At 54.7% G+C, this 13,273-nt stretch overlaps 4 protein-coding genes across 10 annotated transcripts in view; 2 read left to right on the forward strand and 2 right to left on the reverse strand.

The window, feature by feature from the left end:
- Nucleotides 1-169: 169 nt before the first annotated feature.
- LOC105297881 (ubiquitin-like protein FUBI) lies at nt 170-915 on the reverse strand. The gene is made up of 3 exons (XM_011368792.2): nt 770-915; nt 454-536; nt 170-355 (listed from the first exon to the last, which is right to left on the reverse strand). Exons 2-3 carry the CDS (start codon nt 526-528, stop codon nt 185-187), a joined length of 246 nt encoding a protein of 81 aa, XP_011367094.1. The 5' UTR covers nt 529-536; nt 770-915; the 3' UTR covers nt 170-184.
- A 54-nt stretch (nt 916-969) lies between these two features.
- MRPL49 (mitochondrial ribosomal protein L49) lies at nt 970-4,772 on the forward strand. 2 transcript variants are annotated; one of them, XR_002782407.1, is made up of 5 exons: nt 970-1,112; nt 2,174-2,324; nt 3,131-3,255; nt 3,369-3,608; nt 4,564-4,772. XR_002782407.1 is itself a non-coding variant. In XM_011368795.2 (4 exons), exons 1-4 carry the CDS (start codon nt 1,035-1,037, stop codon nt 3,513-3,515), a joined length of 501 nt encoding a protein of 166 aa, XP_011367097.1. In that variant the 5' UTR covers nt 970-1,034; the 3' UTR covers nt 3,516-4,756. The 2 variants fall into 2 exon arrangements, 1 of the variants encoding a protein (XP_011367097.1); XM_011368795.2 differs by having other exon boundaries at nt 3,369-4,756.
- Nucleotides 4,682-11,794, reverse strand: SYVN1 (synoviolin 1). 4 transcript variants are annotated; one of them, XM_011368793.2, is made up of 16 exons: nt 11,677-11,753; nt 10,699-10,847; nt 10,392-10,484; nt 10,151-10,303; nt 9,984-10,032; nt 9,450-9,553; nt 8,698-8,824; nt 8,501-8,600; nt 8,354-8,419; nt 8,141-8,257; nt 7,886-8,049; nt 7,471-7,599; nt 7,214-7,375; nt 6,942-7,128; nt 5,938-6,089; nt 4,682-5,862 (listed from the first exon to the last, which is right to left on the reverse strand). In XM_011368793.2, the coding sequence occupies exons 2-16, from the start codon at nt 10,828-10,830 to the stop codon at nt 5,756-5,758; spliced, it is 1,842 nt and encodes a 613-aa protein (XP_011367095.1). In that variant the 5' UTR covers nt 10,831-10,847; nt 11,677-11,753; the 3' UTR covers nt 4,682-5,755. The 4 variants fall into 4 exon arrangements, with proteins under 4 accessions (XP_011367095.1, XP_023391531.1, XP_023391532.1 ...); XM_011368794.2 differs by having other exon boundaries at nt 4,685-5,862; nt 7,214-7,372; XM_023535763.1 differs by lacking the exon at nt 7,214-7,375 and having other exon boundaries at nt 11,677-11,794.
- Nucleotides 11,795-11,830: 36 nt separating this feature from the next.
- SPDYC (speedy/RINGO cell cycle regulator family member C) overlaps nt 11,831-13,273 on the forward strand; it is a 25,259-nt gene continuing 23,816 nt past the window's right edge. For all 3 annotated transcript variants that reach the window (XM_023535765.1, XM_023535766.1, XM_011368796.2), the window contains exon 1: nt 11,831-12,348. The gene's annotated coding sequence lies outside the window, so the exon portion shown is untranslated. The remainder of the gene's footprint in view (nt 12,349-13,273) is intronic.

The following is a 13,273-nucleotide window of genomic DNA, read 5'->3' on the forward strand; positions in this document are numbered from 1 at the left end:
TTAGTGAGGAAACAAATAGACAAGGATCTAATAAGTAACCGATGAAATAGAACTATACTCTGGCTCGATCTCCCACGGATCTCTCAAGATCTCAAGAGCTCAGTCTCCGGTAAACAGGAAGAACCACCCTGGATTGAGGATACTGATCTCCACACCTTACACCCACTACATGCTTACAAGCAGTTCAAAGGACAGTCCTCCCCAACTCACCTCCAAGCATGCGGCCGGCTACTTCCAGAGTGGTCAGAGCCTCCACCCCACACTGGCCCAGGGTAGCCTCATCCTCTAGGGGTGTGCCTGCCAGGAGCACGACTTGATCTTCTGGAGCGATGCCCTCCAGAGAAGCTACATGAGCCTACAGGGAAAGACGAGCCTCATTACCCTTCCCGAGGAGAACGAGGTTAAAGAACACAAGAGGATGGAGCCCGGGGAGCACTACCCACCCAGCCTTACCTTGATCTGGGCGACCGTTTCCTGGCCGGTCACCTCGAGGGTGTGTAGCTCCTGGGCGCGGACAAAGAGCTGCATGTCGGCAACTAAGGGAAGAAATGCTTGTAAGGAAAGACATGCTCTGGGAGAGAGGGACTCGGGGAATGGGTGGTGGGCCGGGGACGATCGCGAGTCTCACGTGGGCCTGCCAGGGAGGTTGAGTGGTGACAAAGACCCATCCCACAAAGCAGCCCCTCTTCCTCTATCTTTCCCGCGTCCTCTGACCTCCCGGCCAACCCGCTATTAAGCCCTCTGGATCCAACCGTGCCCCAAATTTTACCTGTACTGTGGCCGCCGCCGCTACCGCGAAGATGGAGTCGAGAAAGAGGAAGAAGCAAGGGCGTACACGTACTCGCCGCCTGCTGCGTCTCACGTCACTGTTGAGCGACTGCGAGGCCTCTGATATTTATACCGCCTAGGGCCGTCTAGTCCTTCCCCCTTACGCTTTGCGCAGGCGCCCTTTACGTCCCGAGCGACGTGCGCAGGAAGGGGCAGGGCCAGGCCGGTTACGCGCCTAGAAGGCTAGTGTACGAGGTTGGTTCAAGATGGCAGCGAGTGTGTTCCGGGCTTCTCTGCGGGGCTGGAGAACCGGCGTCCTACCGGGCTGCAGGGCACGGCGGCTGGTGAGAGCGCTGAGCTTGGAGCTGGGGGCAGAGGGCTGTGTGTGAGGCTCACTGTTATTCTTTGCGACCTTGAAAACTGCGTTCCTAATTGGGGCCTTAGCTTTCCCATCTGATCGGAGGCACTTTTCTGGAGCTCAGATACAAGATTGAGAAGAGGTGGCAGGGCCTGTAGCGCCCTTCGGAGTGTGGGGGTTGAAACCTGGTTAGAGGACAACCCCGGTTAGTCAGTGCTGGGAGGGGCTGCACATCGACTCTCGTTGCCTAATTTTTTGAAGGAGAAATTGGTCCACAGGATCCACAGGTCGGCTCGATCCTTGGCGATACTTTTGGGAGCCTAGAGCTCATGATATACAGGCCATTTCACCCTGCCTCCCTGTTCTCATTGTAACCCCGCGCCCTATCAGGACTGCGTGGTTTCTATTGGGAGAAGTGTCTTTAGGCCGGAGAATGGGAGGACAGACACCGGAGTGTGACCTTACGTAGAATTTTTATGTTTTAATCTTCCTGGGATGCAAAAAGGGGTAATAAAGTAAGTTACTTGTTGCATTCTAAGAATTAAGAGAAAGCAATACCCTTAAAGCATTCAGTACAGTGCCTGGTGGTGTCTGTATGAGGCCAGAATCTTCCAGGTAAGGGAGGGTCACATCAGATGAGTGTGAGTAGAAAACTATCACTATTCCTGAAATCACTAACCTAGAACTAGAATATTTCTGTAGGACTTAGAGAAGAAACTTTCAATACTGAAATATGCTGTAATAGTCAGACTTAACGGTTAATTGGCTCACAGAAGTATACACACACTTATTTGAATCCAAAGAGAGACTAAGAAAGGCAGCCCCTTCAGAATGCTAAAATTTCTTTTCTAGTCCCCCTTATACCCTGCACCTTGACAAACTGAAGTCTGGTGCTTTATTTCCAGCTGTTTGTTTATGCCATTCTCGCCACTTCTAATGTTTCCTTTTACTACTTACTAAAGGCTTCCTTGTTCTGTGTTGGGTGGGTGGGTGGTGAGTGGGCTGATGGAGAGATATGGTTGGTTTTTGTTTTTGTTTTTGCTTCAGAGCCAGACCCAGGGGCCTCCCAATTACCCCAGCTTCGTGGAGTCTGTGGACGAATACAAGTTTGTGGAGCGCCTGTTACCCCCTACCAGCATCCCAAAGCCCCCAAAGCATGAACATTATCCTACTCCTAGTGGCTGGCAGCCCCCCAGAGGTGAGCTGCATAATGTGGATGGCTTGAAGGCTGCAGGGAGGAACCCCTCCTTAGTGGTCGGTCTGCCCTAGCAGAGACTCTGAACAACTCAGGAGGTTCAGAACTTGCTTTGAGATCTCTTGGGGTGAGGATCTGTCTCATGTTCAAGGAAGAGCTCAAGAATGGAGCCCACACTATTGGGATGAGGTCTTTCCATGAAGGAAAAGTGAAGTACAGAGAGAAGACCCAAGAGCTTGGACATATCTCCCCTCTACCCCGCAGTAGGCCATGTACCATAACTGAGAACACAGCTTCGGAGTTGGGCAGTTCTGGGTCCAAATTTGACTCTGCTATTCACTGCCAGTGTGATCTTGAGTTAGTCATTTAGCTTCTCCTAATCTGTTTCAGCAAAATGGAGATAATCTGTTTGGCACATAAAGCACTTAGTGCTGAGTCCAGCATATGATAAGTGTTCACTGCTTATAAATCCCCATGCTTTTGTGCCAGAGATTGATTGTATCCTCCCTGAGCCAGAGAAGGGCAAGGATTGGCCCCAGCGAGTTACCCAAAGCTCCAGGGAGGTACGGTCCTGACCTCATTTCTCCTGAACACTTTCTGGTGCCAGGCCCTGTGCTGGGCCTTAGGGTACCAGGGTGAACAAGCTGGTCCTGACTCTAAACATAGGGAAAGAGCAGGTCTGACCTGAAGTCTAGAAGTGGCTTTGCCATCAGGTGCACCGATCATCTGCAGACTCTGAGGGGAAAGGCCTCGGCCGAGGTGGGATGAAGCCTGGAAAGACTTGGCCCATCACCATTCCTCTGTCCCAGGTACCCCACCCGACCTGCCCTACTTTGTGCGGCGCTCTCGGATGCACAACATCCCTGTCTACAAGGACATCACACATGGCAACCGCCAGATGACCGTGATCCGGAAGGTTGAGGGGGACATTTGGGTAAGTTGGTGGGTGGGTCAGGGTCTGATTGTGATCCTTTCAGGGCTGAAGGGATGAGAGTCCTCTAGAGGGGAAGGTCTCCTGACCAGGCCTGGCTTGTCATCTTTCCCCAGGCCCTGCAGAAGGATGTGGAAGATTTTCTGAGCCCACTGCTGGGGAAGGCACCTATCACCCAGGTCAATGAGGTGACAGGTACCCTGCGGGTCAAGGGCTACTTTGACCAGCAGCTCAAAGCCTGGCTCCTAGAGAAGGGCTTCTGAGGCCCAGCTGAGCAGCCTGCATGACAGCGTCCCCCACAGACTGGATTCCAGGGGATCTCGAGGGAGATTGGTGTTGGAGCAACCAGGATCGGGGTACAGAAACTAGGGCTGAGAGCTTGGGCAGGGTAGAGGGCTGACGGGCTTCAGAGCAGGCTTGTTTGCATAAAGGGGGAAATGGGACCCTCTACACAGGTGCCAGCACTGGGAAAGGGCTAGCTAACCAGAAACAGCTGAGCTAGTGGGCGTCATTAGCTGTCCCCCCTTGCCCCCGACTTTGATCTGTTCCTGCTTTCCCTTCATTGGAGCTCCTTGGGTTCATTTATTCAAATTCTGGAGGTTGTTAACTGCCCCTCTGGTGGAAGCAATAGCTCAGCAAGTTCAGGGGAGCATAGCGCAGGACAGGGCACACTCCATCCTTGGCCCTCAGATCTTCACTGCTACGAACATTCCCAAGCCCTTGCTCTAGGCCAGACCTGGCGTGTGGAGGCTACGGAGAATACAGATAACCCAGACGTGCGTTCTGGAAGTGTTCAGTTCCAAGTGCAGTGCTGGGCACAGGGGCACAGGGATGCTCACACTGGCCTCGGGGCTCATTCTACCTATGGAGAGGTAGAAGGCCCAGTCCCCTCTGCTTCACTCCAGACCAGAGTTGGGCCTGTCTGGGTTTCTATCTCCAGGAAGCTAGGCGATTAGCTTTAACTGGTCTGCCCACAAGAGGATGCTTGGGAGCCCCTAGCAGCTCAGCATAGGGCCATTCTTCCCAGGTTGCAGACCTGGTATCCACTGGACATCGGGTTTGCAAGCAGGAAGATGCTGGTCTTTTGCCCTTGCCATTTCATCCCCCCCCGCCAGCTAGTGAACTTTTACACTTGTCCCATCCATCACAAGGACCAAAAGGCCTGAGTTCCCAGCCCCACCCCAGCACTGGACTGGCTAAGACAGGATTCAGAGCCTGGCTCTCTTACTTGGTCTCTGACCTAAAGCAAGGTACTTAACTTTTGGGGGGCTCAGTTTCTTCATATGTAATATGGGTATTTCTTCCTAATAGCTTAATGACAATGTGGCCAACGACAGTATATAAATACTCCTGGAGCCAATTCTCAAGTCTAAAGCCTGAGCAAGAAAAAGGAGTCTGGCCACTGATCCTATGACACCAGCTCCACCCATCATTAATGCAAGTTTTTATTAGGCTGTATATACAATTTAAGCTATTAAAATTTGTACAATATTTACAAATTAAATAATCATCTGAAACTCTCCAGCAACTCATGTAACGCAAAACCGAGGGGGAAAAGACAGGGACAGGCAGGCTTCGGCTCGTGTTCCCTACCTACCCCAGAGCCTTTTCTAAACTGGAAAGACCAAGAGCCTTGCACTCCTGATCCTCTTTCCTGGGGTCAAGCTTTCAAATTCAAAGACAAAATTTAAGCCAAAAGATAACAGCAAGGAAGTAACTCCAAGTCTTCTAAACTCAAGAAAAGTTCTGCAAGTTGAGAAGTGGCCTTCCGTAGATTCTGGGGCTTGCAGTGGTTCCAGAACAGACACAAGCCCTCGGCCTGGAGGGAGGCTGGGCAGTGGCTGCTGGGTGAGACCAGGGACGGTCTCACTTTAGACAAACTGCGGGGAGAGAGGGGTCTGGGGGGAGGGGCAGGGCCGGGTCCCTCCGTGCTGCCCTCCTGCTCCTCTGCCCCAGGCACTCCTTTCCCTGAGTTGTGTGGTTGCATGGAAATGTCATAGGGCATAAAGGACACAGCCACTACCACCAAGGGCTTCCGGGGAGTTTAGGGTAAGAAGACATCAGTACCAGTCTTGGTGGGTGGGCCAGGGAACAGGTTCCTGGCCTGACCCCAGCCCCTGGAGTCCACACTCGGGAATGGGAGCTAATACTGTTCGGCACTGCAGCGTGACTCCACTCACACAAGTGGGCTCCTGGGAGCGGGTGGGGCAGAGGGCCTCTCAGGCCTCGCCGTTCTGCCTTCACAGCCCCGGTAGAACACAGGGCCAACGCGTTGGGGAAGGAGGCCGGAACTGGCCCAAGATCTCCAGGCTGCCCAGAACTATAAGGGCTGCAGTCACCTGGGACCTCAGGCTTCTCTCCTTGGCCTAGGGGATGCCACCTCCTGTCTCAGAGTTGGGTGTTACGACTCCCTAGTACGGATAGGGAGCTGGCACTTGGTGGCAGGACATGTTCCAGCAAGGGCTGCTCAAGAGTGGGGGCAGGGGCCAGGACGGGGGCAATGTCAGTGGGCAACAGGGGATTCCAACTTTTGCAGGCGGCGGCGGCGGAGCTCTGCTGCATCGGGCTCTCCGTCCTCAGGCGGCTCCTCGGTGCCCACTGACTCGGGAGCTGGGGACGGAGAGGTTGGAAGTGGCACCCAGACAAGCCCCCTGCCCCATCCCCCTGTAGGCTGACCACAACTACCTGGAGGCTTTTCAGGTTCAGGGGCTGGTGGGGAGGCTCCTGGGGATGGGGTGGTGGCCTGAGAGCTGGGGATGCTGGTGGAGGAGGCAGCAGCGACAACTGTAGGGGCAGTCTCCTCAGTGGGGTTGACTGAGGTGGCAGGCCGGGGGGGCCTAGGAAGAGAAGGGACAAGAGGCGGGCCCGGCTTTGGCATCCTGGCAGACTAGGCGGGTTCTCCTGCCCTTGGTTGGCTTGCGAGGTAGAGTCCGGCACTGATGTGCCCCCACAGCTCCCAGGGACCAGTGGGTATAAGTGAACATGTGTTGTATGGAACTGCTGTGGTTCTGTAAATCAGCACAGACTGACTCTAAACCACCTCCAGGCAGGGACTTTAGGCCTGGTCACTGCAGAGTCTCCACCCCAGGGTGCCAGGGATCTTATAAGTTACCCACTAAGACATTCTACTGAATGAAACACAGAGCGCTCAGGTCTCGGACTCTAGCTCCCCTCCACACCTGTACTGTCACTGTGGGGTGCCATGTACTTAGTACACATGGCCTGTGAATAGGAATGAGAATCCCCTCTATTCAAATAAGGTGATGATGGTCACAAAGCATGTGACCAGGACTTGAACTTGGAGCCAGGCTGGCTCCAAGTGACTGTTTGCTGTCTCAGATCAGGGGCACTCATTCCCAGTCACAGTGTCACCATATGTCAGGAGAATGCATGATAAACTAAACCAGTGAGAATTATGAATATAAGATTTAACTATAGGAAAAAAACTTTCTAAAGTAACAAGATTCAGAGTCAGCTCTAATAATCCTCACTCTTGCTTAGATGCAGAGAAGCTTTCTCAGTGAGGGGGTAAAAAGGCACCAAACACTCTGGAGGTTTGCAGATAGGTGGCCCGAGTCAACAGGTATCACAGGATGGCAGAGGAGGAAAAAAGCCAAGAACCACCGCTGGAGGGCCTCCTCTCAGCAGCCCCCCCACCCCACCCCGCCCCATCCCCTGTGCAGACTTACCCCAAGGAGGCCAGCACAGTGAGGTACTGATTGATCTGCAGCATGGCGGCGTCCAGCAGCGTATGGATGTTGCGCAGGCTCTGAAGCCGAGCCTCCAGGTGCTGCCGTTCATGGCCTTCCAGAGCCTGCAGCTCCTCCGGGGTCAGCCCGGCAAAGCCGGCAGGAGGCACAGGCATCGGGGGGAAGGCTGGAGAGAGGTAGAGGCTTAACCCGGGCTGCCTGGGCCTGACAAGCCCTGCCTTCCAGAACAACCCCAAGAGTGGCCTGTTTACCGAAAGGTGGAGGTAGCGGCATGCCCATCCAGGGAGGGGGGAAGGGGAAGCCCGGGGCAGGGGCAGCCTCCGAGGCGGAGGTGGAGGCAGAGCCAGGTGCCGGGGCAGAGCCGGCCGCAGCAGCTGTGGTTGTGGCTGCTCCACTGGGTCGAGAAAGGGCTGCTGAAGAGCGAGAACAGGAAATCAGCGAGGGCTGAGGGGCCTCTGCTTCCATCCCTCCCTCCCCCGCTGGCTGCAGCAGGACCCAAAAGGCTCACCTGCACTGGTGGATGGAGGGGCCACAGCCTCTCCTGAGCTGGGGGGAGGTGGAACTGGTGGGAAGGGGCCCATGGGGGGCCACAGCGGGAACATGCCTGGAGGAAAGGGGGGCAGGAGGCCCTGGGGGACTGCGGAGAAAAGACAGGAGGTGGTGACAAAAGGTCCAAATTCAGACAGATCCGAATCACAGGCAAGAGGCTGGTTGTTGGAAGCTGTGTCCTCTGCTCACGGGCTCTCTCTGAGCTCAGGCCGATCACACGAGACGGCAACCATCTGCATCCCTTCCCATAACCCTTCCTCGCCCAGACAGAGCTTCCAGAGGCAGGGGCTCTGATTCCCCTCAGTATTTCTTATACCCAGCCTGGGGCAAGTACTCAACAGTGTGTTAGATGGCCAGATGGGGGGGCCACTCACAATTGGGGGGCTGGGGCAGGAGCGGTGGGGGGTGGGGGGCAGGTGGTGGTCCCTGGTCCGCAGGTTCAGGGGGTGGTGGTGACTGGGTCGGCAGCGATGCACGAAGGACATCCATACGGCAGGTGGGGCAGGTCTGCTGCCGCTGGAACCAGGAGCGCAGGCAGCTGAAGGTCAAGACACGTCGGTCAGACTCCCTAGGGGCCTGCCTCCCAGCGCCTGTCCCTTGGTGTGCAGGCTCCCCAGGGCTCCTCCCACCTGGTATGGAAAATGTGGTTGCAGGGCAGTCTCTTGGCACCAGTCACCATCTCTTCTCGACAGATGATGCAGACATTGTCCATTGCCTGCAGTTCCTCAGGGGTGGCATCTGGGTACCTAGTTAGGACAGGCCAAAGACAGGTCAAGACCAGAACCTGAGGCAGGGAGACCTGAAGCAGAGCTTGGGAGAGCATCTAGGACAGGCCCACTTACAGTGTGTTCATGTTGCGGATAGCTCGGCGAGACATGATGGCGTCTGTCACAGCTTTCTTGAACTGCCTGAAAGGACAATTTCAGCGAAAGTGGGGAGAGAGGGAAGGGATCAGATACGGGTCAGGGATGTGGCTGGGCTGGGCTCACCTCATGGCCAGGTACATAGGCCGGATGGCAAAGAGAGGGAAGGTGTGCACCTTGATCATGATGGTCATGAAAGCCATGTACAGCAGAACCTTGATGAAGCCTGTCGGGGAAGAGTGTGCAGAGAGCGGCAGGTCACGGGGCCTGGGAGGCAGGACTGGGGACCTCGTCCGGGCCAGGGGATCCCAGGCTCCTCTCACCTGTAAACAGCTCTGTGTAGAGCATGTACACAGCCTTATTGTCCCAGGGGTTTTCACTCTGTAGGTCCACGGAGTGCAGCACGTACTTGATGAAGATGGTGAGCACCATAGTCATCAGGATGGCATACTGGGGCGGAGGGTGAGGGACATGAGCCTGCAGCCCCCACCTTGCTGCAGCCACACTGCTACCCCCAGGCCTCTGCACAGCAGGGTGCAATGGTACGAGCAGATGGGCACAGCCAGGGTCCTCCTAGCTCCTCCACTCACTAGCTGGTGTGACTCAGCAACCCGCTCGACCTCTCTCAACCACAGTTTGCATGTCTGTAAAATGACAGGATTAACTGTTCCTTTATAACAATGTTGGCTTGCTGATTAAAACAGACGCAGGTTAAGTGCTTAGCACAGGGTTTGGCATATAGTAAGCACTCAATAAATGTGAGCTGCCGTCAATAAACACATTTTTGCCCTGCCAGGGACACACCTCCCCAGTTGTCCATCAAGCTAATTCCTTCTGTCCATCAACAGCCAACTCCTCTGGCATCAACTTCCAGGAAGCCCTCCCTGAGCGCTAGGTCAGGGCTGCTCCTCCACAGGTGCCTCTTTCTGTGCCTTCCCCACTCTCCTAGGAGCGAGTGTGCAGAGGGCACGGGGCCGGCCACAAAGCAAGTGCTCAGTAAGGGTTTGTTGGGTTATTCAAGGTACATGCAGTGCCACCTCAGGCTTGTCCTCCCAACCTCCCAAGCCAGTTTTACCTCAAAGCCAAACACCAGCTGCACAGAGGCCCCACGGGTCAGGATGCTGTGATAGGCATGGCTGACGAAGAGGAAGTCCAGGATACCCAGGAGGAACATAAGGGCTGTGGGGGACCCCCAAATCGGGGGTTGGAGGGGTCAGCCCAGGGCCTGGCAGCCACTTCCTGCTCTAAGACAGCTCCCACCCTCAAGCCCACTATGGCCCCAGCCACCTAGTCAGGTGGGCACACTCCATTGAACCCGGCCCCCTGGGAACTCTTAATTCTGCCAAGAGGGGACATTGGGGAAGCCCAAGCTCCAGGTGAAGAGGGAAAGAGCTAAGAGGCCAGGCAGCTGAGAAGCTCTGGAGTGGAACGGGGCAAAGATGATGCAAATTAACTTCCTAAATTATCTTTCCTGTACAGCTGTGGGCTGAGGGGACAGCCTGGGCTCTAGGGCTCAGGTCCATGGTTAGTGACTTCTCATGTTCCAATTCTCTTTGATGCCTTTTCTCCCAACGGCTCCCTCCTCTCCCCTCACACGGGTCCTACTCACAGATAATGCGGCAGTGAAAGAGCCAGGAGATATTGGGGCTGCGTTCCATCTGAGGCAGAGCAGAAAAGGGCCCATAAGGAAGGCCAGGGCGCACTCCACATCCCCACCCTGGCCCTCACTCCACAAGCCTGCCCCCCGGCCCCTCCCTGGCTTCTGTCGCGACTCACAAAGTCCACGCGGTCTTCAGCCAGCCAGTGAAAACACTTGAGGAAGAGAAGGAGAGTGAAAAGTGCGACAAAGCGGGGGCTGAAGTCATCCCGAAAGACGGTGAAGGCCAGACAAGTCTCAGTGACAGCATACCAAGACCGCTCCAGAAGGTGCTAGAGGTTGGACGAAGAATGATGTAAACTCAGACATACTGCTCGCCCAGCTTCCTGGCCCTCTCCTTTGGGGCCACGAACATCTTACCTCCATCTCTGCTGCTCTCAGCTGTCCAAAGAACACCTTGCCCATCACCTTGCCCAAGAGGAAGACCAGGACGAAGGCCTGGATGTACAGAACCTAGGAGTAAGGAGAGGCTACGGTTTGAGGTCACGTTCAGCTTTGCCTGGGGCTCATCGTTCTGGAACCTCCCGGTGTCCCCATCACAGTTTATTCAAAGTTAGGCAGCTGGCGGATACTTCTCTACTTGCCTGACTTCTAGCCCACCCCTGTCTCAAGCAACCTCCTCCTCCTCTCCTCTCCTACCCAGTTCCTCCCAAAGCCATCAACTCACTGCCATGCTGGGGCTGGACTTGGTCAAGTACACCACAGTGGGGTAGAACTGGTGCTTGAGGTAGTAGGCATGAGCCACCACGGCCCCGGTCAGTGCCAGGCTGGCCGCCATCATCACTGCGGTGCGGAACATTGCCCTGGTCTGGAGCCCTGCACGGAGAAAGGAAAGGACTTGTGTGATGCGCATACAAGCACATCTAGCTAGTGCCTGTAATGCAGAGGCAGAACATAGGAAGAAGGAAAAACACATTTCACTTTCACAATAATCATATTAAGAATAGCATATACTCAATTTTACAAATAAGAAAACAGACTCAAAGGGGTTAAGTGGCCACACTGACGCAAGGCCTGGAGCCTGGGTCAGTCTTGTTTCAAATCTAGGGCTCTTTCCTCGCTGCCTGCCAAGCCGCCGCCCCTAGGGAGGAATGAAGAAGCAGCAACATTGGCAGGGAGGAACTGCTACCACTGACCCTAAAGTTAAGATGATGCGCTGGAATGCACATCTCCAGAAGTGAGAACGTGCGACCTGGACTGGGAGAAGCCAAGGTGCTGGAGGAGCGGGGGACGCAACTGGGGGCGGCAGCGCCAGTGACAGCTCTGCCAGGGTGGGCAGCTCCGACGCGCGCCCCGCGGAAGCAGGCCGGGTATGTCAGTCTGGAACATTGGTGCCCCCCCAAGCCCCAGCGCAGTGTCAACTTGGGGCACCGGAGGAACAGCCGACCGACAGGATGCAGTGGCGCCACTGAGAGGGTCCCGGGTCGCAACCGCGGTCGTGCACCTGTACGCGCCAGGAGCTACCAGCGTCGCAGGCGGGGCCCAGCCTCAGAAGAGCGGGCGCGCGGGCGCCTGAGGTCTACCGCCAGCTGACAGGCCGAAATCGGGCGGCGGGGCTGAGGGGCGCGCCGACCCCGGAGACCTCAAGGGGAGGGTCCAGGAACCGACTCCAACCACAACCCCGGCCCGATCCGGAGCCACTCACCAGGAGCCCAGCGCCGCGAGCCCGCTCAATCCCCGCGACTGCGGAGGCGGCTCCGGTTAACAACACTCCTCACCCCCTGCGAGCCGGAACTTCGGGGGTGAGACACCTCACTTCCGGCAGCGCGGGGCGCGGCGTGGGCCGTACCAAGCGCTCCCTTTCCTTGCCCGCGTCGCGCTCCTTCCCTGCTGCCGGGAGCAGTCGTCCCACCATCATATCTGGGGTGCTTGCCCACTGTTCGAGCAAGAGAGGCATTAGGCGGTCGGAGCAGGACAGGGCAACCCGGGGAGTGATTAGAGTCCCCCTACTTATTAACCATAGATGGTATCGTCTTCGCCGCCGGGTGGACTCAACCTAGCGGAGGACTCAGGCTCTCAAAAGTGGGTGGAAGGTGGAGCACTGTGCGGGCCGTACTACTTAGGGGGATAGACATTACAGGCCTGAGACAAAATGTTTTAGAGATTCATTCCAGGGGGATCCACAACAGTTTGAGAAATAAGATGCCTTCTGAGAAAACGATTCAAAAAAGAAAAATTTATCTCCTCCACGATCAACTCCAAATTATGTGGGAGTGAGTTGGATCCCCGTGGCTGCTACTAATTGGTCAAGATAGAGTTACGCGGACCAATAAGAAAAAGAAAGGAAAATTTCTGGCCTATAGGAAGAGAAAGGCAGGTGAGCGGTTGCTAGGGGCGGGCAGCTGGGTTGCCTAGGACTTGGTCCAACCCCAGTCGGCGGAGAGTGGGGAAGGCACAGGCCGTGGGCGGGTGGGTGATCAGTGTCTGCCTTGCGGGAGCATTTGCCGCACCACGAAGGGGAGGGGCAGCTAGGTGTGTCTCGGACTGAGGAGAAAGCAGACTTTTAATGCTAGCTAATCTTAGGATGAGTATGTTCTGTGCGAACGGATAGACTTCAACGCTGCATGCCCGCATCCCCTACCCCCGTGCGAGCAGCTTAACTGTCCTTGTATTGTTCGGTTCTGGGCCATAGGCACGGCTTCCCCCTCGTTTTAGGCTAACCTGTATTTCATTGTGTATCTCGGTCACCACCAACCCAGTCAGCTCATTGACATAGTGGAGCTAATGTCCCCACTTCGTGCCTTGTGTCTAGTGTCATTAGAGTTAATAAATGAGTTCAGCAAGGTTGCAGGTTAGAAGATTAATATGCAAAACCAATCGTGTTGTTACACACTAGCAGTGAACAATGCGACGTCAAGAAAACAATTCCATTTACAATACACACAAAAAGTGCTTATGAATAAATTTAGCAAAAAAATATCAGATTGGTACAGTGAATATTATGAAACATTATTGAAAGAAATTAAAGATCTAAATAAATGGAAAGATACCTCGAATGTACAGATTCGAAGACTTAATATTGTTAGATGGGAATACTCCCCAAAATTGATGTAAAAAAAATCCCTATCAAAATGCCAGCTGCCATGATTGCAAAAATTGACAAGGTGATCCTAAAAATTCATGTTGAAATGCGTGAGACTCAGAATAGAGCAAAACAGTTTTAAAAAGGAAGAATTTAAAAAAGAGAAAGCAAATGAATAATAAAGTTAGAGTACTCACACTTCCTGATTTTAAAACTTACT

This window comes from Pteropus vampyrus, unplaced genomic scaffold (assembly GCF_000151845.1).
Source record: "Pteropus vampyrus isolate Shadow unplaced genomic scaffold, Pvam_2.0 Scaffold144, whole genome shotgun sequence".
NCBI lineage: Eukaryota > Metazoa > Chordata > Mammalia > Chiroptera > Pteropodidae > Pteropus > Pteropus vampyrus.

What these genes read in the sequence shown, in the direction of transcription:
- LOC105297881 (XM_011368792.2), bottom strand. Translation starts at nt 528, where the DNA reads ATGCAGCTCTTTGTCCGCGCCCAGGAGCTACACACCCTCGAGGTGACC. An exon ending in AAACGGTCGCCCAGATCAAG is followed by an intron (nt 356 to 453) that starts GTAAGGCTGGGT and finishes CTTTCCCTGTAG; the next exon opens with GCTCATGTAGCTTCTCTGGA.
- MRPL49 (XM_011368795.2), top strand. Translation starts at nt 1,035, where the DNA reads ATGGCAGCGAGTGTGTTCCGGGCTTCTCTGCGGGGCTGGAGAACCGGC. An exon ending in GCTGCAGGGCACGGCGGCTG is followed by an intron (nt 1,113 to 2,173) that starts GTGAGAGCGCTG and finishes TTTTTGCTTCAG; the next exon opens with AGCCAGACCCAGGGGCCTCC. An exon ending in TGGCTGGCAGCCCCCCAGAG is followed by an intron (nt 2,325 to 3,130) that starts GTGAGCTGCATA and finishes CCTCTGTCCCAG; the next exon opens with GTACCCCACCCGACCTGCCC.
- SYVN1 (XM_011368793.2), bottom strand. Translation starts at nt 10,830, where the DNA reads ATGTTCCGCACCGCAGTGATGATGGCGGCCAGCCTGGCACTGACCGGG. An exon ending in TGAGAGCAGCAGAGATGGAG is followed by an intron (nt 10,304 to 10,391) that starts GTAAGATGTTCG and finishes TCCAACCTCTAG; the next exon opens with CACCTTCTGGAGCGGTCTTG. An exon ending in CCTATGTACCTGGCCATGAG is followed by an intron (nt 8,420 to 8,500) that starts GTGAGCCCAGCC and finishes TTGTCCTTTCAG; the next exon opens with GCAGTTCAAGAAAGCTGTGA.